The sequence below is a fragment of the Glycine soja genome, chromosome 13 (assembly GCF_004193775.1).
Source record: "Glycine soja cultivar W05 chromosome 13, ASM419377v2, whole genome shotgun sequence".
Taxonomy (NCBI): Eukaryota; Viridiplantae; Streptophyta; class Magnoliopsida; order Fabales; family Fabaceae; genus Glycine; species Glycine soja.
In genome coordinates, this window is record NC_041014.1 from 600,048 (window position 1) to 625,127 (window position 25,080).

At 39.1% G+C, this 25,080-nt stretch overlaps 1 protein-coding gene and 1 long non-coding RNA gene across 4 annotated transcripts; one reads left to right on the forward strand and one right to left on the reverse strand.

The window, feature by feature from the left end:
- Nucleotides 1-7,127: 7,127 nt before the first annotated feature.
- Nucleotides 7,128-7,717, forward strand: LOC114381354. The gene is made up of 3 exons (XR_003660032.1): nt 7,128-7,208; nt 7,486-7,571; nt 7,661-7,717. It is a non-coding gene; the product is annotated as an uncharacterized LOC114381354 (long non-coding RNA).
- A 9,851-nt stretch (nt 7,718-17,568) lies between these two features.
- On the reverse strand, nt 17,569-22,716 carry LOC114381398 (pentatricopeptide repeat-containing protein At4g21065-like). Of its 3 annotated transcripts, none has more exons than XM_028340644.1 (3): nt 20,998-22,716; nt 19,713-20,234; nt 17,569-19,570 (listed from the first exon to the last, which is right to left on the reverse strand). In XM_028340644.1, exon 1 carries the CDS (start codon nt 22,466-22,468, stop codon nt 21,032-21,034), a length of 1,437 nt encoding a protein of 478 aa, XP_028196445.1. In that variant the 5' UTR covers nt 22,469-22,716; the 3' UTR covers nt 17,569-19,570; nt 19,713-20,234; nt 20,998-21,031. The 3 variants fall into 3 exon arrangements, with proteins under 3 accessions (XP_028196445.1, XP_028196444.1, XP_028196443.1); XM_028340643.1 differs by having other exon boundaries at nt 20,965-22,716; XM_028340642.1 differs by having other exon boundaries at nt 20,846-22,716.
- Nucleotides 22,717-25,080: the final 2,364 nt, after the last annotated feature.

Here is a 25,080-nt window from a genome sequence, read left to right on the forward strand (position 1 = left end):
TAAAAATAATATAATAATTGTTAAAGTTAGATAGGTGTAATTTATTTGTTTGATATATATATATATATATATATATATATATATATATATATATATATATATATATATATATATATATATATATATATATATATGGTAAGTAGGACGGTAGTTAGATACCCATCCTCGTTACTATCCTTGTTTAAAAAAAAATCAAGTAATACCCATATCCATACTTGGTTAAAGCAGGTATTCCCTCAAGTCCGGGAGAATTCAAGTGGGTATATGAGGGTTGAAAGTTATTTGTCATGCCTAGTTTTCTTATGATTGTTTATATGTTACTATGAATGTATGTAGGTAAAAGGTGGCAAATCACACTAAATCCATGTGTCTTGTTATTTCTATTTCTAGCTATTGTTATTTGTATGTGTTCCTTTGGTTGCCACTGTTGCATGAATGAAGTTTTTTCCTCAATAGTGGTACCAGAGTAGATGGTGCGATATGATAAACAACCAGATTAGTATTGAAGCTTTTGATGAAGCTAATGGTGTATATGTATTGGATCTTTCAGTCTAAAGTCTTTTTGTGATGTGAAAGTCAAGCAATTGTCCCAATAGCTAACGTTGGTATAAGTATAGGAAGTGTCACACCCTATACAAGTGGAGGAATGTTGAGATCAAATGATAGGTGCTGAAATAACAAAAGCTGGTTTCGAGGGTACCAGTACCTCCAGAAAACAAGATAAGAATGGAATTAGCTTTTCATTCATGAATTAGTGCCATTATTACATGATGATATGATATTTATACTGAATTCCATATAACAGATTTTGTCATTTTGTGCCTACAGAATATCAACAATATCATTAATTTGTTATTTTGGTTTTCCTACGTGTCAGCACTAAGATTCTATGCAGAGCAACAGCTTCATTCTCGCACGATGACAAAGGATTCACATGAAATCCTTGAGGTAAGCAGGCCTCATCACCTTCCTCTTGGATTTACTTGCTATTTGCACCCTCGTGTTAGGCTCCCCTGTGTCTGCTTGTGATATAGCTTGTGTACTTAGTTCCTCTGCAGCTTCGTTAATTGCCTTCTCTGTGTTTCCCATGCTATCATCCGGTGGCCCTTGCAGAATCACCTTGTCCTCAAGGTGATATTCTTGCCTTAGGGAGTTCCAGTCTTCCCATGAAGTCTCATCCGGAGAAAGCCCTTCCCATTGCACCAAGACTTCCCATGACCCCGTCGGAGATTGCTTTATGTGACTCAAGATTGCTAATGGAAATATGAGGCGGTGATTCTAGAAGAATTGGCTAGGCAATTGAGTGACTTCACTAGTCTCTGGAGAGGTTGGATTGCCACGAAATGGCTTCAGAAGGGAGCAGTGAAAGACAGGATAAGTGGGAGCTTGCTCCGGCAGTTTCAGACGATAAGCCACAGGTCCAATTCTTTCTGTCACCTCGAAGGGCCCATAGAAACGCTTTGCTAATTTTCCTTTCATTTCCGGGGATCGTTTAGCTGAAGCTTGACGATGTGGACAGAGTCGGAGAAGAACCCAATCTCCCGGCCGATATTCCACTTCACAGTGCTTGGTGTCAACTGTCTTTTTCATGGTTGCCTGAGCTTTCAGGAGCTTCTTCCTGATGATGCGAAATGTTTCTTCCCTTTCTTTAAGCATGTCTTCTACCGCGTCTATCTTAGAAGATCCCGTTAAATAATCAGGAAAATTGAATGGTTTGCGCCAGAATGTGATTTCATATGGGGTCGAACCAGTGGCGGCATTCCAAGCGGTGTTATGGCACCATTCAACCCAAAGGAGGAGCTTTCCCCAAGTTCGCGGTTTACTGTGCACAAAGGCCCTTAAGTATTGCTCAATTACCCTGTTCATGACCTCCATCTGGCCATCACTCTACGGATGGTAGGCGGAGCTCATTCTGAGCCGTGTCCCACTATATCGGAATAACTCCTGCCAAAAATGGCTGACAAATAGGGGGTCCCTAACGGAGACTAAACTCCGGGAAAGCCCATGAATTTTACCAACAATATCCATGAATAGGGTGGCTACCGTGTGAGCTGTGTGTGATGAGGGAAGCATCCCCAAATGAATCCCCTTAGAAAAACGATCAACGACAACTAGAATCATAGTATTGCCATGATACAGAGGGAGTCCGACGATGAAATCGAGGGAAAGGTCTTCCCAAGGGCGGTGGGGTATCGACAATGGACATAATAAACCCGCGCTTTTCTTCATTTCATACTTTTTTTGTTGGCAGGGAAGGCATTGAGAAACAAATTGAGTGACATCATCTCGAAGGCCCTGCCAATAGAAATTTTCAGTGATACGAGCAAGAGTCTTGGCTATGCCCATATGACCCCCAGTCGGAGTGCAGTGATACTCCGTGATTAAAGTGGGTATCATCGGAAATCCTCGGGGTAACCATATTCTGTTTTTATGAAGTATTAAATTGTTGGTAATGGAGAAGTGGGGATGACTCAGGGGAGATTGCATGATCGCGTTCCTATGCTCCACATACTCAGGAAGGGACTCCAACTGTTGACAAAGTTCTGAAATGAGCGTGAGACATGGCACTGAGAGGATCATCAAGGAAGGAGAACCTTGCTCCGGGAGACGAGACAGGGCATCGGCGGCCTGATTATGATTGTCGGAATGATACACTATTTGATAATCGTACCCCATTAATTGGGCCAAATAAGTGTGTTGTTCAGGGGTCTGAATAGCCTGAGTAAGCAATTCCTTGAGGCTCTTATGATCTGTAATAATAATAAAATGGTGGCCAAGGAGGTATTGCCGCCACCTCTTCACGGCCGCCGTAATCGCAAATAATTCCTTCACGTATGTGGATGCCCCTAAAAGCTTAGCAGTGAATGGTTTGCTATAAAAAGCGATGGGGTGGCCTTGTTGGGAAAGAACCTCCCTCATTCCAACCCCTGAGGCGTCTGTCTCAACCGTAAAGGGCAAGCTAAAATCCGGCAATGCAAGAACAGGGGCCTCTGATAAAGCACATTTCAAATTATCAAAAGCCGCTTGGGCCTCTGCTGACCATTGAAACATGTCCAAAGTGGTGATGACCACCAAGGGAGCTGCTATAGATGCATAACCCTTGATGAAGCGCCTATAGAAGCCTGCGAGGCCCAAGAAACTACGGACAACACGAGTCGTCTGAGGGATTGGCCATTGCTGAATTGCAGAGATTTTGGAAGGTACTGGTTGGACTTCGGCGAAGGACACCATGTGTCCAAGGTACTCCACCTGAGCCTGTGCAAAGAAACACTTGGAAAGCTTCAGAACAAATTGATGACTTAGCAATACCTGAAATGCGACCTCGAGATGAGTGAGATGTTCAGCAAAAGTGGCACTATATATGAGGATGTCGTCAAAGAAAACTATAATGAAACGACAAAGGTATAGCCGGAACAAGGAATTCATAGTCGCCTGAAAAGAAGAAGGGGCATTGCAAAGCCCAAATGGCATGACACGAAACTAATAATGACCATGATGAGTTCTGAATGCCGTTTTTGGTATATCACTGGTATGGATCCTAATCTGGTGGTACACCTGAAGTAAATCCAATTTAGAAAAGCAACGAGCACCCCCGAGCTCATCCAGGAGCTCATCAATGGTGGGTATAGGAAATCGGTCCTTAACGGTGAGAGAATAAGGCCCGATAGTCCACACAGAAACGCCATGTACCATCATGTTTCTTAACTAGTAAAACGGATGAGGAAAAAAGGTTGTTGCTGGGTTGAATTAGGCCCTTTTGAAGCATGAGCTCGAATTGGGTTTCTATCTCCTGCTTTTGAAAATGGGGATAGCGGTACGGTCTTACATTCACCGGGGTAGCATGAGGAACCAGGTGAATACGATGGTCTGTGGGTCTCGCCGGTGGAAGCTGCTCAGGGGCCTGAAAGAGGAGATGAAAGCGATCAATGAGTTCCTGAATGATGGGATCAATGTCGGGGTTGACCATAGAATTGTCGTCATGAAGGATAGCAACATGAAAGTATAAACTCTTTGGTTGGTTGTGAAGAAGACGATGAAACTGGGATGATGATAATGAGTTCAGGGTCGTCTCTGTGTCACCTTGAAGCTCAACAAAAGTACCTGCATGGAAAAATTTCATGCGCAAGGAGTTGTAATCCGTGAGCACAGGGCCCAAGGACTTCAACCATTGGACGCCGACAACAACGTTAGCCCCTGCAATAGGAAGAACATGGAGGTCGACAATGAATTGAGTAGCCTGGATTGTGACCGAAACGGACTCACACACGCTAGTACACTCCAATTGTTGACTGTTACCCACCATGACACGTAAGGGGGTAGTAGTGCGAGGGGTCAAGCTCAATTGGGAAACAAGCTGATGTTGAATGAAATTTTGAGTACTGCCGCCGTCAACCAGTAGTACCACATGGTGGTTTCCGATGGTCCCCATGAAACGCAACGTTTCAAGCGCGACATTTCCAGCTAATGAATTAAAGCTAATTTGGGCCGGGTCGGGTTGAGGTGTTTCGGGTTCGGGTTGCAGGTTGGGCTGGAGTATGTGAGGGGATGAAGGGTCATCATCCTCAGAGATGAGGAGAAAAAATTAAGATGAGCATCGATGCCCCCGATGGTATCGCTCATCACAATTGAAACACAATCCGCGCTCCCTGTGGGTTGCGATTTCCTCTGGGGTCAAACGCTTGACCGTAGGTGGTGAGGGACGGGGAGGGCTGGGTAAAAGAGGGGTAGGGTTAGGGATAATGGTTTTGAGGGGAAGGGGTTGTGTCAGAGAAGGAGAGGGTAAGGGTGGGGGTGGTTTGGGGCGAAGATGGGGTCGCGCGTCCAAGATTTTCTCTTCCTGCAGGCATGCCAGGCCCGCCGCTTGAACGAGGGTCAAAGGATGATAAGCCTGGATCTCGCGGTGGATTTCGGGGGTCAGGCCCGAAACAAAACAGTTAAGTAAGAAGGGGGGAGGGAGCCCAATCGTACGGTTAGCAAGGTCTTCGAAGGTGGCAAGGTATTCAGCCACCGTACCGCGCTGAGTCAACTTGAAATGGGTTCCCGTCGGATCTTCATACTGCGAAGGGGCTAAACGCGTCTAAAGCGCCTGAAGAAAACTTTGCCACAAGGTGAACTGACGGTTACCATTCATCCACTGGAGCCAAGCCAAAGCCCAGCCATGCATGTAGAAGGATGCTACGGTAAGTCTCTCGTTCTCTAGTGTCTGATGATATTCAAAAAACTGGGTGATCTTAAAGATCCACCCCATGGGGTCAGTACCATCGAAACGTGGTACCTCCAACTTGATTTTGTGGGTGATGGCAGGAGGAGCAGCAGGTGTTGGGGAAGAAGACGAGGCTACGGGGTCAGGGAGCACGGGAGGAAGACGATGTAAGAGCTCGTCGAGTTTAAGGGTCATGGTCTGAAGGGTCTCGGCAAGGGAAATTTGGTGGGTGGTGAGTTTACGGATGGCCTCTTCGAGAGTAAGGGGAGAGTCAGGCATAGAGTAATCAACGATAGCACCAAGATGATAGGTGTTGAAATAACAAAAGCTGGTTTCGAGGGTACCAGTACCTCCAGAAAACAAGATAAGAAGGGAATTAGCTTTTCATTCATGAATTAGTGCCATTATTACATGATGATATGATATTTATACTGAATTTCATATAACAGATTTTGTCATTTTGTGCCTATAGAATATCAGCAATATCATTAATTTGTTATTCTGGTTTTCCTACGTGTCAGCACTAAGATTCTATGCAGAGCAACAGCTTCATTCCCGCACGATGACAAAGGGTTCACACGAAATCCTTGAGGTAAGCAGGCCTCATCACCTTCCTCTTGGATTTACTTGCTATTTGCACCCTCGTGTTAGGCTCCCCTGTGTCTGCTTGTGATATAGCTTGTATACTTAGTTCCTCTGCAGCTTCGTTAATTGCCTTCTCTGTGTTTCCCATGCTATCATAAAAGGTATGGTGGGGAGGAATGGTGAATCATTCATATTCTGTTCATTTTTAGACACAATTCTCCCTTATCTTTATTATTTATTAAGGTACATTTTCATTCATGCTTCCTTAAGTTCACATTCATCCTATCAGATTCACATTTAATTTTTGTTTCTTAACCCATTGAATTATTGCTTACTATCAAAGTAATCTAATATGATACAAGATATGACTTTGTCTCACTACTACAAAAGCAGTTTTTTAAGTCACGAGACCTACGACGGTTGTGAAGAACCGCCTTAGTATAAGGCACGGTGGCAATTTTGTAATTAGGGGGAGAAATTCTATTTTTTAAGTCGCACGTTCTAAGGCGGTTACGAATAACCGACTTAGAATGATGTGTTATTGTAAGACAACGACGGTCATACGATAAGCCCGTCTTTGTTCCTCACATGGCCCGTACTTCGACTTTTCGAATTAAACTCCTAACCCCTCTCTCCCTCAACCTTTGTTGCCTCCACCATTGTTCTGCCTAGGTCTAACCCCTCTCTCCCTCAACCTTTGTTGCCTCAAATCTCGAGCTCTCCCTCAAAGCTCGCTGTCCCTCAAACCCCTCTCTCCCTCAAACCTCGATGTCTCCCTCAAACCTCTCTCTCCCTCAAACCCCTCTCTCCCTCAAACCTCGCTGTCCCTCAAACCTCGAGGTCTCTCCCTCAAACCTAGCGGTCCCTCACCAACATCCATTCTGTGCAGTGGAGCTCGCGCCTGTCGTGACCTGTCTGCCATCTCGAGGAAGTGTATCTACTGTGCGCCTTAGGTCATCGTACCGGTAAGTCCCCATATTCATGGTCCAAACATGCTCACATGGGACAGTAAACAATTATTTAACGTTTGCTTAGGGCACATCTTCTGTGCTCCATTGGTTTTGGTTTTGGTTTGTTGCTTGACCTGAGAAGTCATGTGATTGCTTCTGTTTATGTCTCTAGTTCAATGATGCTCAATTTTTGGGCTTAGCTTCCTCAGCTTGTTTGACGTTATCTTTTACCACTTTTCTCTCTTGTAATTAAGAAACATTTTACTGATTCTACATGAATCTGTGCACATGTTGAACTAGACAAATACTTAGCTGATTTGATTTCTCACTAATCTCTTCATTCATATTATACACCTTTCTTAACCCTTTTCATTATGCTCTTTTCACTCTTGAGGAACATTATCACAACCTTTTGTCTGCAAGAGGGTGCAATGGTATCACTGTCAAACAGGATGGCAACTCTGGAAAAGGTTTTTATTTTTTTATTTTCAATTTTAATAATTCTGTCATTTGTTTATGTTCCATAAAGCTGTTAAATTTATATATACTTCATTCAAATTGTTTCAAGAGTTTAATCTTTATACTCTAATTGCCTACTAACTAACTTTGGTATGACTTTCAAGAAAGATATTCTAAAAGTCCTCTGTAACTCTTATTGTAGATTGAATGAGAATGTAAAAATCCTCTATTACTCTTCTTTTAATATGTATTATAGTATGTGTTTTTTCTGCAATTGGAGAACTGCAGGTTTATATGCAGACATGGACTTCAAAGAGGGGGAACTGGTTCTGAAGGACCCCATGCTTGTAGGAGCTCAACATCCCCTCAACAAGGTTTGTTTTTATTTTCACAGTTTTTGTTCTTGTGTAGCCATATTAAAAGCTTTCTGCTCCTTTCTCTTATATTCTACCTTGTTTCGCAGATTGATTGTTTGGTGTGTAGCTTCTGCTTTCGTTTTGTTGGTTCCATAGAACTTCAATAGGCTGCAAGAATCGCAGAAAATGTCACACTTAGTCAGAATGAGAAGAACAAGATAAATTCTGCTCGATATTCTGCAATGATGGCTCCAATAGTTATGGGAAGATCATACCTGCACTTAAAGAGAAAGGAATCAAGAGAGTGATTTCCCGAAGGGATTGGCCTCATGAAGTCAAATGTAAAGTTCTTCCCGAAGGGATTGGCCTCATCAAGAGAGTGTCTTTGGGTTTAGGATAATCAGATGAAAGATTGTCCTTATTACGATGATGACAAAGAATGTATCAAAGATCTCAAACGAGATACTAATTACTGTGAAATCTCTCTAGGATAGGTAAGATTATATATGTTACGTATGTTTTTCTTTTTTTTGGATGTTTTATAATCAGTGAAAAAATAAGATGTGTGTTGTACTTATATCTCTGCAGAATAATCAAAGTACCGAATTTATTTGCTGTGGATTTTTTGAACAAAATTAAATCTCGACGCTCTGAAATCTTTTGCAAGCTAACTCCTAATCTTGCATGTTACACGACCTAAAAATAATCCCAGGCCCACAATATCTCAATTTCAAACTCCCAGAATTCTAAATGAGTCACAACCCATAACTCAACCTTCATGGGAATCCTTCACCTTCTGAGTTGTATTGAGGAGACTCTTTTCCCTTTTCTTCCCGTGCCACACACCTATTCTTGATTATCTTACTTTTAATTTCCTTTTTAGTTAAGTATTTCAGTTTTGAACCATCAAGTATTGGGTGCTCGGTATGTAAAAGAAGTGGAAGATTTGCTCAATAAGTCTGCAGTATGGAGGAAAAGCTTTCCCAATGAAACAAAGGGTGACTCTTATGGTATAGTTAATAGAGTAGTGTCCTCCTCTCCTGGCCCCTTGCGCTGCAGGTAGGTGGCTCTTCTAGCCCATGTAATCTTCTGTTGTTATAAGTAGAAATTATTGTATGGTGTGAGACTATATCTCATGTAACATGTGATTTCATTTTTTTAATTTACAAGAAGAAAAGTTAATAACGTGTTATATAAAGATTGACAGACACCACATGAGTTCACTTACAATAGTAGCTGCTTCTTATGGGGCGGGGTAACAATTTTGTTTTGAAAAATAGGTATTATTCTCTTTTTATATTATTTCAAGTGTTAAAGCATACGCATAATCTGTTTGTCATTAGTATTTTTTCAATAATTAATAACTCCTAAAGAATTGTATCCTTTTATTTATTTTGGAAGAAAAACAAAATTTACTTAACAAAAAGACAGTGAAAAAATAATTCAGTTTTATAGTATTTTAGAAGGTGGTTGATTGACCCTTCTATATGTGAATGAAAAAACTTTCATCCACAAGTTAAGAATATATATGTGATAAAGTTACATTCCCTAAAGGTCTAAATGATTTTAAACTCAATGAAGATGAAGATTCATACAAGAAAAATATTCTATACGGACAAACAAAAACTATTACGAGAAGCTGAAAGTTTGGAGATAAGTGTATAATAAACTTTATCCTCGGGACATTTTTGGTGTCAACTTTCAGAGTCAACTTTGAGGAGTCAACAAGTAATACTTACAAATTCAATGTACGTAGCAGAAGTTATACCTACAATTGCCAATTGTATGTAAAAACTGTATAATAATAATAAAAATCTTCTAGCTACGCTATATATATACGTGTTACCCATTCAATGATACCAGTCTTTACTTTGACATTACTTCCAAATTAAAATAAATGGGGCCCAAGTGTAAAATAAATTATGCACAACAAATCTCAAAAACTTGGAAAAAATTTCTTATGCTTGGTAAAAACATATAGAAATGAAAGGAAAATAAATTCTGTTATTTCACATACATTAGTGAGCAAAGGAAGGAGAAGGCAAGAGAGATAAAAGCCTCCTTTTAGCTGAAATTCTTCTCAAGAAAGACTTTGAAAGCATCTTTCCTTACATGGAATCAAGCCCAAGAAACAAAATTCTCTTGGTACTGCAAGGAACATTGCATGTTATTGAATATTATAAATAGGCAAAGTATTGAAATCCGTTGAAAACCTGTTATTGAATAAAGGGCTGTTGGAATCAGAACCTCCTCTTTTGTAAGTTTTCCTGATTTTGATGAGTGTTGATAGACAAATTTCAGAGACAACAATGCAACCACAACTTGAGATATCTAAATTTCAAAAGCGCCATAGTTCACTATTAGCAATGCTGGATAGGAAAAGTGAGATTGCAGTTCCAGATAAAAAAAATACTATGAAAAACAGATTAAAATTGATACATGTGTTTCTCTCATACCCAGCAAAGCCAGATCAAACGATTCTCAAGGGTCTCAGTCTTGATATTAAAACTTCTAAAACAGTTGCATTAGTGGCACAAAGTGGTTGGGGAGCATCCACTATGATTGGTTTAATGAAACATTATATGGCACCATGAAGAGATCCATATCCATGCACAATTGTGGCATAAAGGAATGTCGTCTCAGAACCTCTTTAGTGGAATCAGAATCTGTTTTGTAAGTTTTCTTCATTTTGATGGGTACAGGTACACAAATTTCAGAGACAATAAGCAAAATTTCTGAGATGTCTAAATTGTAAAAGAGCCATTAGTTCACTATTAGCAATACTAGATAAGAGAAGTGTGATTGCACTTCCAGATAAAAATATAAATATATTATGAAAAACAGATTAAAACTTATACATGTGTTTTTCTCATACCCGACAAGGCCAGATCAAATGACGATTCTCAATGGCCTCAGTCTTGATATTGAAGCTGAAAAAACAGTTGCATTTGTGGCACAAAGTGGCTGGGGAACATCCACCATGATTGGTTTAATGAAACATTTTATGGCCTCATGAAACATTTTTTCTCAGCCAGTTTGACCTGTCATTTTGCCTTGGTGAGTCAGGACTCAAGAGCCAGGCCTCATTATCGGAACTATACTTGACAATATTGTGTATAGGAAAAATGCATCAGAAGATGAAGTTAGAAAGGCATATAAGAAAGGTAACAACAATGATGTTGTTATGCCATTAATACAACCTGTAAGAATTGTTTACTGTTGCGTGTTGTTGTATTAGATCATACCAAATACTCTTATTTATAATGAAGGAAGTTTACAAAATAAGGAAACAAAATAATGAGTAACAATGGAAATAATCCTATACTAAACTGCTTTAATTAAAACATATCAAATCATATCTTTAACACTCCCGGGAGGGTATATGTCATAGGAACCAAGTTTGTTAAAATGTGGTAAGCCCAACAGAAACGAAAGACAGTTCCGGTTGTGTGGTTGCGCCGAATAAATCTCAGCAGCAACCAATGAAGGCCTATATTGGCGACGGGTATTGTTCACCTATGAATAAAGCACACCCTAAGACGGAAGGAGGCGGTTCCAGTGTGATGTGTCGCGTGTCGTGTGCACGAACTTCTCTCACCGAAAAGGGGCCCTACATGGGATCTTCACGAAACCATCTTCGAAAAGGTCGCGAGAAAATCTTAAACAGGTCACTGGAAAGAGACGAAGCCAATGGTGTGGTTGAACCGGAGATCAAAGTACTCAGAGGCGAACATGGACATATTTGTAATTGGTAATAGCAGCAAAACTATCAGAAGCCATGAGAAACAAGCCAAACACGAGATGTGGGTCAGCCAAAAAGATGCAAACTGAGCCAAACGAAGCCAAAACAGGTTCGCTGGAGAAGAAGCACGACGAGGAAGTTGTTGGAGGATGAGTTGTGTGATAAACAATGTCATGCGTTGAAACGGTGCAGGTGCATGAGCTTCATGCAATGGAGTGTGGCGGCGCATGCAACGGCGAAAGGATTCGTGGAGGCGCTTTTAATCGAAGGGTCACACCGGTGAGATGGCAACACAGTGGTAGTGTAAGTGCAAGCGCGCTCACAACATGCACGTTACTGTTTACGCGAAAGGAATGTTGCGGCGAAAAGGAGAAACATGTGAAAGAAGATCATCAAAAAAGGTGTGGCAAGTGAAAAGTTCCACTAGAATGTGAAAATAGGTCGCTGGAGGAAGTAGGACGACAAGTAGAGTACAATCCCCGGAGGAGCACCATTTTCATCATTCTCTCAACCTTGCTCTGATACCATATACCAATTGTTTACCGTTGTGTTTTTATATTAGACTCCATGAAATACTCTTATTTATAATAAACGAAGTTTACAAAATAAGAAAACAAAATAATGAATAATAATAAAAATAATCTCATACTAAACAGTTGTAATTAAAACATATCAAATCATATCTTTGACACAACCCATATAAAAATTAAGCATGGATTAATAAAGAGTCAACCTAGAGACCCATGTTTCCAACTTCAGTTTCATTAGAACAAAATAAAAATAAAATAAACACTTTTAAATAGAACATGCATCTTTGGTGGGTTAGAATTGCCATTGGTTGGAGTGTGATTCAAAGTTGGCTCTTCAAGCTTTCAAGAATGCAAATATTGTTCCTGGGAATATAGAAATAGGTGGAATGTCTTTTAATAATACTGTGACTAGATGACTTATGGTGAATTAACGAAGAGGTGCCAACATAGTTGGAATGTCTTTTTCTGTTTTGAGGTTTTGCTAGCTATGTATGTTAAAAAAAATCCACAATTGAAAAGAATCATATAAGAAAAAAAAAGTAGAGAGATTAAAGAAGTCAACCCATAGAAAAAAAAGTAGAGAGATTAAAGAAGCCAACCCATACATTCAGTCTGAAAGATAATGAGATAACATATAAAATATGTCAACAACAATATACTTTCAACTAACCTTAGAACGTTAGAACAAAAAAGGTTGAATTTTTTACTGTAAGAATAAGAAAGAACTCTCAGTCAGTCCTAGTCCTCTCTCCCTTTTTGGGCGTCTCCCAGTGACCTTGCCACCGTTCGAGAGCAGGTCCAGGCTTCACGTGACACTGGTGGTTCTAATAATCTTTCTCTCCAGCCATGATTGTTGACCAAGAATTATTCTCGTCGTTCTTGATCTGACCAGGAGGATCCTGCTGTAGCATGCGCCTAGGCAGAGATTCTCCTACGCTCCTTCCACTCTTCTTGGGGCCTCGGATTTTCTGCCTATTCCTAGCAGATGCTAACCTGCAAACCTTGCTAGGCACCTGATGGAAAAAGCCAAAGGCCATAAAATGAAAAAAGTTACCAAGTCACCATTAATGGGTACGATGTCAGGTGAAACTTAGGAGTCTCCCTCTATTGGTTTGTCTGGTTACATTGCTGGAGGCCAAGACACTCCATCTGCTTGTCTGGCTTCACAGGAAAATACCGCACCCCAGGTGCTCGATAAAAAGCCTTGGTCATTTTCTGCATCAACAAGAGTTCCAGCACACCAGGTGTTTGTTAAAATGTCTGGTTGTCCCACAGGTACTGAAACATCCCCAGATGACTCCTGCACTCTCGGAGAAGAAGACTCATCTACAGAAGAAAACACCTCTCCTTCTAGTGGCTCTGATTTTAATCCTTAAGTTGGCAAAGGAGAGGCTTCGATGCCTTGGATTAATTTGTTCAAAGACAACAGAAAGCCTTCCAAGGGATTTGACCTGAAATTTTCTTCTCCATCTTCTGAAGATGTAGTGTTGCTTGATGAAGATGATTTTCAGCACCTGGAAAAGGTGTGGGGACACAGTCTTATAGGCTATGTAGTAGGCCGTTTCCCAGGAAAAAAAGCCCTGCTGGAATGCTGTCAGAAATGGGGCGTAAAGTTCTCATATTCTACCCATGAAAACGGTTGGCTTGTATTCAAATTCGATTCAGATGATATGAATCATGTGTTATCTGCAGGCCCCTACTTCATCTTCCAAAGGCCCCTTTTGCTAAAAGTCATGCCTCTTTTCTTCGATTTTGCTAATGAGGAACTGAGCAAAATACCAGTCTGGGTTAAACTCCGGAACCTTCCCCTAGAGTTATGGAATCCCCAAGCTCTAGGAAAAAATTTGTCCAAGATAGGTTCCCCCATACGTACAGACCGCCTCACTGCCTTTAAGGGATCTATTTCCTTTGCTAGAGCATTGGTGGAAGTTGATGCCTCCTTAGATCTTATCGAAGAGGTCCACTGTAAACTTCCCACCGGTTAGACCTTCATCCAGAAGATTGAATACGAGAACAGACCATCCTTTTATACCCACTACAAAATGATTATGCATTGATTAGCAAAGTGCTAAGTTGCTTCTGTAGTTAAGCAAGATAACAAAACAACCACATCAGAAGGGCCTACAGCAGGTTCACCCTCTGTTCAGTCTCAAGATGTCGAGGTGGTAGCTTTTACAGAGACCAATCCTAATAATCCCTTTGGGAAATCCAAGGAAGACCAGGTTGGACTGTCCACTCAACCTTGCATGATGCAACCACAAGCAACTGATAATATTCCTGCTCTCCAAACTCCTTTTGATATTTCTGGAGTTGAGAATTCCAAAAGTTCTTTGAATCAGGACTCAACAGGGATCTCTTAGTAAGTAGATTCAGTTAGAGTCGGAGAAAGGAGCTTCTCACAAAATAAGAAACCGTATTGGGGAGGTTCCTTCTCGTCCAAACCAATGATCATCGCTTCTTGGAACATCATAGGCTTTAATTTGCCTCTGAAGCATCATGCGATGCAAAATTCCTTCATAACAAGGGAGTTAATGTGATGGTTATTCTGGAAACAAAGTTGAATACTATATCAGTGGAGGACACCATGAAAAGAAAGTTTTGAGATTGGAATTTCTCTCACAACTTCGCTTCTCACAATGCTGGTCGGATTCTCATCCTTTGGAAATTTGATAAAGTTACTCTATCGGTCTTGCAATCCTTTGCTCAGTTGATTCACTGCTCCATTTTCTGTAAAGTAACAGGCAAGCAGTTCCAAGTATCCTACATATATAGTCTCCACTCAGTGATGGCTATAAGGTCTCTGTGAATTAACTTGAGCAACATTAGTGCTTTTTTGAATTGCCCCTGGCTCCTTATAGGAGATTTCAACAGTATCCTCTCTCCCAAGGATCGGTTCAATGGCGTTGACATTAGTGCTTATGAGATGCAGGATTTTGTTGACTGTTATTCTGAGCTTGGGCTGGGGAACCTTAACAGTCATAGGTCCATGTATACTCGGACTAATGGTAGAGTTTGGAGCAAACTGGACCGGGCCCTTTGCAATCAGCTCTGGCTCAACTCCTTTGAAAACTCTTCTTGTGAAGTGGTGGGTTTTGAATCAATTTCCGACCACGCTCCTTTAGTGGTGACCACGAAGGTGTTGGTGCCCAAAGGTAATTCCCCCTTTAAATTCAATAATGCAATTGTAGATCACCCAAATTTTCTGAGCATTGTTTCAGATGGCAGGAGTCATCAAGTTCCTGGATGTTGCATGTTTAAAGTTTGCAAGAGACTGAAAACTCTTAAATCTCCTTTGAAGCTTCTCTTTAAACAAGAATTCAGTCACATTGCTAACCGGGTGGAACAAGCTGAAGCCGAATATAGTAGATTGCTTAATTCCCTCCAGTAGAATCCTCTTGATTCATCCCTTCTCATGCAGGTTAACCATACAAGAGGTCAGGTTATCCTGCTCAGGAAAGCAGAGTCAAGGAATGTAGCTCAGCTCATCAAAAACAGGTACCTTTTGCAAGCAGACAAGTGTTCCAAGTTTTTCCACGCTTTAATTAAGCATAACATGCACAATCGTTTTATCACTGCAATAAATTTGGATAGCGTTCAAAGCACATCCTCTCAATCCAAAATTGCTAATGCCCTTCTCAATCATTTCAAGGCTTTATTTAGTGCTCAGGAGCTGCATCATCCTGCCTCTTTAGCAGTCTACAACTCGGGTCCTAAAATTCCCATTGATTGCTTTGCCTTTTTACTTAGCCCCATCACTAAGCAAGATGTCTGGAATGTTATTTTAAGGATGGACAACAATAAAGCATCGGTGAATGATGGCTACAATGCCTTATTCTTTAAGAAGGTTTGGAACATCATAGGGGATGACATTTTTGCTGTTGTTAATGAGTTCTTTATGTCAGGCAAACTACTAAAACAAATCAATCATGCTCTTATTGCTCTCATTCCAAAGTCTGACCAAGCATCCCAAGTGAACCATTTTAGACCGATCTCTTGTTACAATTTGATGTACAAGATTATCTCTAAGATTTTGGCCAATCGAATAGCCCCAATGCTAGAGCATATTATTGGTGCATCCCAATCTGCGTTTCTAAAGAATAGGAAAATGATGGACAACATTTTCCTTGTTCAAGAGCTCCTTCGCAAATATGTTCGCAAGAGAATTTCTCCTAGATGCCTCTTGAAGATTGATTTACATAAGGCATACGATTACATTTCTTGGGAGTTCCTGGATTGGATGCTTAAGTTTGTGAGTTTCCCAGCTCAGTTTTGTTCCTGGATTATGGAATGTATCACTACCACTTCCTTTAGTGTGGTGGTCAATGGATCCATATATGATCATTTCAAAGGTCAACGTGGATTAAGGCAAGGGGATCCTCTTTCCCCTTACCTCTTTGTTCTCTATCTGGAATATTTTTCCCGTGATCCTCAAAGTCTCAAGGATAACATCAACTTTCAGTTTCACCCAACCTGTGTTGTTGTTCAACTTTCACACTTGGCCTTCGCAGATGATATTATGCTCCTATCCAAAGGAGACTTGCCTTCTGTTTCAGCAATATTATGTATCTTTCCTTTACCTCAATCCGTTCTAGACCGTATCAATGCTTCCTGCCACAACTTTCTTTGGGGCAAAGCTGAGGTGGGTAAAAACAAGCCCTTAGTAGCTTGCTCTGATATCTGTTCCCCCAAGAAAGAGGGGGGGGGGGGGGTTGGGTCTCTTCAACCTAAAAGACTGGAACCTTGCTCTCCTTTCCCGTATTCTTTGGAACTTTCATTCAAAAAAGAACTCTCTTTAGGTCTGATGGGTCCACCATAATTACTTTAAAGGAGGCAATGTTTGGGACTTCATTAGTTTAGCTTCATATGCAATTTTGATTAAGAAGATCATACACATCAGGGACATTATTACCATCAAAGAAGGCAATGTGGAGGCTGCCAAGCAAACTCTCAACTTTGGAGTAGCAATGAGCAGTTGCTTGCTGGGAGGGCTTATGACTACATCAGAGGGGCCAAGCCTGCTGTCAATTGGAATTCTGTTGTTTGGAATCCTGCCATTCCTCCCAAGATGTCTTTTATCTTATGGCTTGCTATCAAGAACCGTCTTCTCACTTTAGACCGAGCTGCTTTCTTGAACAAGGGTTTACTCTGTCCTTTATGCAGAACTGATGCAGAATCCCATGCTCATTTGTTCTTTTCCTGCAAAATCTCCCTCTGAGTCAAGGCCAATATTCGTGATTGGATTCCTCTGCACAGGCAAACGATTTCATTATAAAGCACTATCAATTCCCTCATTCGTGGTAGAGCCACCTCTGGTACTTAGGGCAAATTTCGGTGCTTGGCTTTGGCAACTACAGTTTACTGCACCTGGATGTCTAGGAACCTTTTACTTTTTGAGAATTCACCTTTTTCTGTAATTGATGTAATTAACAAGATCAAATTCCTTGTTTATAGGCATTCGCACCTGTTGCATCTTTCTTAGGATCATGCTTAGGGGGTTTTAGGCATAGGCCATTCTTGTGTTAGGATGTCTATTGTTTTGCTTGCTGTGGGGTATGCCCCGTTTACACTGTAATCTTTCTGGTTTAATATAATTTACATTCTTCCCAAAAAAAAAGGTTGAATATACCTTCACATTCATCAACCAAAAGGACAATAGAAACAAAATTTAAGTATATTATAGAGAATTTACATGTAGAGTTGCATAGACATAAGAAATCAGGTTTTATAATGATTGTTTTATTAAGAAAATTAGAAAACTAAGAGACCAAGCAATCCGCAACAGGTTTTCATGTTCAGCTTCTTAATACACAATATATCAAAAACTAAACAGATAATGATGAAGAAGAATTTGCTCTAATCACAGACTTCCTCTTTTGTCATTTTATCTACCAATGCATGAAAAAATAGGTGTCAACTCCCTCCTCATGTGATTAGTATCCTGCATAAAAACACAGAAACAAAAAACAATATAGAAGAAACATTTAAAACAATAAAAAACTAAAAAAATAGAGAAATAAAAAAAGATCAAAACAAACTAACCAAAGGATCCTTGTAACCAATATAGCACAATGGAACACAAAATGGAAGCCATGATGTAAATACATAAAACTAAATTAACAAAACCTCTCTGAGGAAAAATAAACAATAGTTAAATGAGAGAGAGAATGAAAAGAAAAATTCAGAAAATGGCACAAGGAGGAAAATGAAAACAAAGGAATAAAAGGAAGAGAATGCACCTTTGATGAAATGAATGTATGTATTAAAGGAAATAAAGGAGAGTTGTGAGGATCATGGGGTATCAGTGTGTGAGGGCTTCTCCTATGCATGAAGCCACTGCACCTCCGCTCCATCATCATTTAATGAAAACTCCTTAAAAGACATGAAACCTAAATTTTGTTGGTGAATAGAAAGAAAAAGTGCATTAACAGAAAATAGAGGAGGAAGGGAGAAAGAATAAGGCGGAAACAGATGGAAAAAGTGAAAAGAAGAAGGAATGAAATATCACCCATCTTATTCTCCTTACACTGTGTGGTCAACTGTTCACCGTGACATTTTCAAAAATCAGTAATCATAGTAATTTTGAGAATAATAACTTTGATGATCGAAAATGATGGGAACAGCAAGCTAGGGTTCAATGAAGGTGGGGTTTTCTTTAAAAAAAATCTTAGGAAAAATATAGAGAGGATAATGAGAAAGGATCAAAGAGTAGAAAAGGATGGTAATGAACGGTGTAACAATGTTTCAATAAGATTTTGGGAAGGAATTTTGAGAGATTGAGAACCATGGAATAGATGACTGAAAGATTGACCCTATGTCTGGTGGAGAGGAAAGAAAATGTGGGGGAAATAAAATTTTGAAATTTAAATTGGAGGGAAAGTGGAAGGAAAGAAAATTTTAAATTTTTGTTTCTTGAAATCAACTTTGCTTCAAATTATCCTTTCATTTTCTCTTCAACCAAACAAAGAAAAAGACATTGTTATGCATGTTTTATTTCCTCTCAATTTTCTTTCCTTCCACTTTCACTTCTTCCAAACGGCTCCTGAGAGTCATTCCGAAGGATGGAAGGGAAAGGAAGGAGGGAAAAGTAAAAAAGGGAGTGAGAGAGGGAGTGGGAGATCAAAGGAGGAAGTGAGAGAAGGGTTTGTGTAAGTGGGATAGGTAGATGAGTGGGAAATTGGTGATGTGAGGAAGCAACACATGTATTTTTTCGGGGAAAAACTTTCTTAGGATAGACAGATATAAGGCACTAGAATTCAGGGTGTGTTTGGATTAGTGTTGAAACTATGTTGAACAGAGAAATTGCTCGTTCCAATGCAAAATTTTAAAAGCAACTATATTGTAGCTTTCATCTGAAAGTACGTTGGCCTTGAATGCAACTGCCTCCTAAACACACACTCAATCTTCTACTTTCACAGCACACTCGTGTGTGTGTCACTCAATCATCTACTTTCACAGCACACTTGTGTGTGTGTGTATACTTTATGAAACAGGGTTTCGGTCGGATACAACCACCAAATTCAGAGGAAGGAGTAACTTGTCCTCAAGTCAAAGTACAGGTTACTCATGCAACTCGGAGGAGTGATAAAATAAAAAAGCCGTTTGGGACATAGCCCAGAAAATTAATTTGACACTTCAACTTAGAACCAATAAATAGGCTCATGTCAGAAATTTGCAAAGACTGCAAAAAGATCACCACTGAAGTAATCATTGTCTACCAAACAGACCAACTAGTAGCTGCCCCCCACCTGTGACAAACAGAAGAATTATCAAAATCTAGCATCTAGCTGAAAAGAGAAGTAAAAAAATAATGCACTGCCATCATATACAGTATTTCCTTTTATAAGGCAGTGTGCAAGGTTTTACAGGACCATAGATTTAGAAACCAACCTCTTCAACCAATTTCCTGGATGCATCACCCTCAGGGTCAAGCTTGCTCATCCTCTTGACCAAATTTCAAATGCCTCATCCTTCCACACATTGAAGCTGACAGGATCTACAATGGTTGGTTGTATTTTTTATTTTTTTTGTCCTAGGTCAAAGACCAAGGGTGTCCTCTAACCCACTGAATCAAAGACTAATCTTGCTCGCGGTGTGTGGCTGCTGCTGGCCCAAGGGAGTTTTGCACATAGTGAAAATCAAACACGAGTTCTCCCGCTAAATAGATCTTTTCCACTCATGTGAACGCAAGGGGACCTTACACCACTGCACCAACCATTTGGGTTCAATGGTTGGTTGTACTAACATCAGCTTGACCCACATTAGATTTCCAGCTCCCTTCTTTATTCACAGCCATATAAGTTAAAGACGTTCGATCCTTGCATTTATCAACAAGAGCATCCAGCTTTTCCTTAGATCAGGAGAACTCTACATATGCCTTCTGATAAACATAGCCATCAGGTCCACCACAACCTATGCCATATATCAAAACAAAGGATTTTATTAATGTATCACATACCCACCAATATGTACAAGACGCCAATATCCTCAGTCATAAAATGTACTGGACATTCTCCTCAGGAAAATCTCAATATATATGTTCTGTATCCCTATATTGTTTTCAGTACTCTTCAATCTTCATTTTTCGTTTTACAAGAAATTATAGTCAGCATAAAGTGTTATAGCCACATCTAACTCAAGGCTCCTGATCCAAAAATTGTCCTAATCAGCTTAAAAGTAGTTTAGTCAATAAACAATTTGAATTGATATATAAGACACCAGATCAGTGATATATGTATAATAGGTTAAAAAGGTCATGTATCAGATTCGACATAAAGTAACTTTTACCAACAAAAAACAAGGAAAAAGAAATTGGAAATAAAACAGAACTATATTTGCCCACGTGTGGTTGTATGCAGAATTGTGGCACCTTACTAACATGTTATCCATTAGCACAGCATCAGGTTTAGCAAACCAAACCAGCATGCACAAACCAACAAGAAACATGGAAAAAAATATTGATAGGAAATTTAAAAAATAGAACTACAGAAACAAATAACAATTAAAAAGGCTGCATTCCATACTTGGAATTTATATTTGCTTCTATTGAATTCCTTATATAATCCAGTCACATGCTTCAATATTCAGTAATTAAAGACAAGGCACAAATCAGACAGCCAGTGCTAAGGGTTAACATGCCTACAATATTTCAAACATTGACTCAGACAGTTGAAACCTTCAATCCATGCCATTGAGTGTTGATTTAAGTGTCACAACAATGTTTCAACAGTCTCTATCTCAAATGTCAATTCAGGAATGCCGATGAAGCTATTTCCAGGCAATGGTTTCTGAACTCTCCTTTGCTGCATTGATCTTCTTTCTTCGCTCATTTCATTCCATTGACCGGCACTTGCATACATGTTTGCTAGAAGAACATAATCACTGCTATGGTCCGGTTCTAATTCCAACAGATGTTTCCTTACCTTCTCACCAAGTTCGACGTGTCCTTGAAGTCGACACGCAGCTAACAAAGTCCTCCATACAACTGCATTGCACTCTATTGGCATGTTCTTTATCAAATTGTATGCATCCTCAACTAAACCAGCTCGACCCAAAAGGTCCACCACGCACCCATAGTGCTTTATTGTGGGTTGGATGTTATAGTCCCTGCCCATAATATCAATACATCGTCTACTTTCATCAACCAATCCTCCATGGCTACAAGCACTTAACACCCCCAAGAACGTAACATCATTCGGTCTCTCCACATTCTGTTGTAACATCTTCGCGAAAAGTGTTAACGCCTCTTCTCCATTACCGTGCGATGCAAGCCCAAGAATCATGACATTCCACGAAATCACATTCTTCCCTTTCATACCGCTAAACACATGGTACGCTTCTTCCACTGCTCCACACTTTGCATACATGTCAATTAGGGAATTAGAGACAGATGTACTCTCGCCAAGCTTGGCATGTTGTTGTATGAGAGAAGAATGAATTCGCCTCCCAAAGTCCAGGGCTCCTATTGCACCACATGCTGAGAGGGTCACACCCAGAGTGGCATCGTCTGGCTGCACTCCACTCTGCAGCATTCTGCGAAACAGATGGAGAGCTTGTTTATAGTTTCGACAATGCACATGACAGTCTATGATAGAGTTCCAAGCCACTAAATCTGCATTTGGGATTTCCTCGAACAGGTGGTGTGCAGTTTCTATGTCCTTCACCATTCCATACATGTGCATCAGAGAGTTTCTTACGTAAGTATGAGAATCGAGTCCGAGTTTAAGGATGGTGCAATGCAGTTGCTTTCCAAATTTAAGTGAACATTCCAATCCAGCAATGATTTTAAGCACGAAAGAGAACGTGAAAGTGTCAGCTGGCACGTCACCATTTCCCTGCATTCTCCTGTACAAATGAATGGCCATATATGGTTGGTGAGTCTTCCCAAATCCCCTGATCATGGTGTTCCACATAAACGCATCGGGTTTATCGATTCTGTCAAAAACCCTCAGAGCGTAATTCATGTCTCCCTGCCCCGAAACCGCGCAAAACTCAATGATCTTTCCCACCACAAGCGGGGTCTTGCCGAACCCACTCTGGACTACACGAGCGTGCATCTCCTTCAAATGCTTCATGCTCGAACACTGCTTGAAAAGGGTCAAAACACTTTGTTGGGCCTTCCAAAACGCTGCTTCTTTGGGGCTCATTACAAAATCCTTTCTCTTTTCTTTTCAGTGCATTCCACATAACTCCCGGAGCAAAATACTTTTGGAAGCTATATTGTGGATCATCCCTCTGAATTTACATCCAGTTATTACTGAGTTTGATTGCACATATGTTGTTGATCACTCTGTATGTGGATTCTCTTATTCACAAAAGCAAAACATATATATCAGTGATTAATCAAACCTTTTTTATTAGGTGACAACTGACAAGCGTATCATAATGAAAATGAGTCGTTTAGTTTTACAAAGACCAATCATTTCGGTCCAATCCTGTTTTATTTCTTTTATTTCAGTCTAAATGGAATAAATCTTGGCTGTAACATGTAAGAAATAAAACAATATATAGATAAAATTGAGGTTGGAATCAAAATTACGAATTTTAAAAAATTAAATGACTTAATGCGTCTACTTTATAATGGAGAGATCAAGATTGGATACTTTTTCTTTGTATGTTTATGCAACAGTCGGATATTTCATTCCTGGATTACAAAATGTCTAAGAACCAGAATATCCGGACTTTTTTTTAAGAAAAAAAAGTGGTTTAGAAAAATATATATAAAAATATTTTGTTTTTTAAAAAATAAATGTAAATATACAGGAGTGATATTATCATCACTATTATATATATTTTATTGTAATTGTTATTTCAAAGTTAAACAGAAAAAACATATAATTCATCATGTCTCAATTTAAATCCTTCAGAAAACAGAAAACAAAATAAAACATCTATATATTAATAATCACATGAAGCATAATCATATTGGGAAAAAAAAAATCTCGCACACATGCATCGCTAGAGTCAAAATCTAATGTTGAAATAAAATAAACTAAGGTGGTTTGTGATTTTGTTGAGCACACAACTTGGTATCCAGCGGCAAACATCAACTTGATGTGTAAGGAAAACACAAAACCGTGGACTCTAGTCTCGGCCTCAGCCAAGTACCGATAGGGGATAATTGTTTTTTTATTATTTATAATTTATCATTTAGAGTAAATTTTAAATTAATATCTTGTTCAGGACAAGATGTTACGAGTTTTTGTTGAAAGTTTTAACACCTGATATAATTTTTTTAAAATATTAAAGTTATAAAAAGGATTATGATTTCAATTTTTTTAAATACAACTTTAAAGTTGTAAGAATTTTTTTTATGACTTCAGTAAAGTAAATTACTTTTTTAAATCATAAATAATTTCATGATTTTAATTTTTTTAAATACAATTTTAAAGTAGGAGTTTTTTTACGACGTAAAGTAAACTACTTTTTTAAATTGTAAATAATTTATTTATTTTTATCATTTAAAGAATTAATATATGTTTAATTTTTTATTAATATTTTTTATATGATTTTATTTAATATTTTTTTTATTTTTTATTTTTTATATTATTTTTTAATATAGTTCTGTATTTAATACTTTTATATTTTTCTATTATTAAGGATTATTTGTGATTTAAAAAAATAAATAAAACATTAAATATACATTAATTTTTCAAATAATTAAAATAAATAAATTATTTATGATTTAAAAAATTACTTTACAATTTTTAAAGCGGTAAAAGAAATAAAAATTCTTATAACTTTAAAGTTTTATCAAAAAATCATATTAAAAAAAGGGTCACATTATCACCTGATACTACTTAGCTTTAAATCTACTCCCAAAATGATAATTATTTTATAAAAAAAAAATAGCCCTATGTACTTTGGCCGCCTAGTCTCTAACTCTATGGGCGGGGCTCTTAAAAACTTGGTGCTGTTTCCCTTCCACACCGACACGGACACGGATACAAATAAATAGCACCGTTTCCTTGTAATCCTTCATCTTCATAAATCCTAACAAGTACACAAGACCCAGCATCAGTATGTGTTGGTCAACACACACACAGTTTGAGTTAGAGTTGGATGGACATGGAATGGTGCCTATAAGAATCAGAGAAAGAGAAAGGATCCACAACATTAGGTTGAAGAGGAAAAAGTTGGAGGACATTCCGGAGGAAACCGAGCTTCCTATTGATACTAATCCAGCAGAGGTTGAAGAAGCGAGCCTTCACTTGGAAACAGATTTGGAAATACTGAGCCGAGCCATGGATATGGGACTTTGGGCACTCTGCCTCGGTTTCGGCTATATCCTTTCCAGAGCTCACTTTCGCCCACTTTCTTGACAAAAATTCGTTCAATTATTATGTACCTCGCAAATAGCAAATGTTTTTGCGAAACAGTCGTAGGCCTTAATTGGTGGTACCATTTGTGATCATCACGAGGCTAGGTTTTTGTATATACCCTTCAAACTTACTGTGAAGCAAAAACCACAAGTTTTATTTTTAAAGTATTCATTGATTCGTGTGTGTTTTACATGTTCTAGTTCATGGTTACTATAAAACTTGTCTTGCCCAGGACAGGAAGATACATTGAATGATTATCTCTGATTGATGCCCGTACAAGGGCAACTCTTTTTGTATATGAACTAAAAGTACAGTTTCTTTAGTATTTTTATTGTTAATTTGAGTTTTATCTTAGTATCTAAGACAATAAAAATCGACATTTGAGGTTTGTGTTAGTTGAATAGATGAATCTTCAATTTCTCAAAAATCATATGTAA

Bases quoted from the DNA above. Each gene is read 5' to 3' on its own strand.
- LOC114381398 (XM_028340644.1), bottom strand. From the start codon at position 22,468: ATGAGCCCCAAAGAAGCAGCGTTTTGGAAGGCCCAACAAAGTGTTTTG.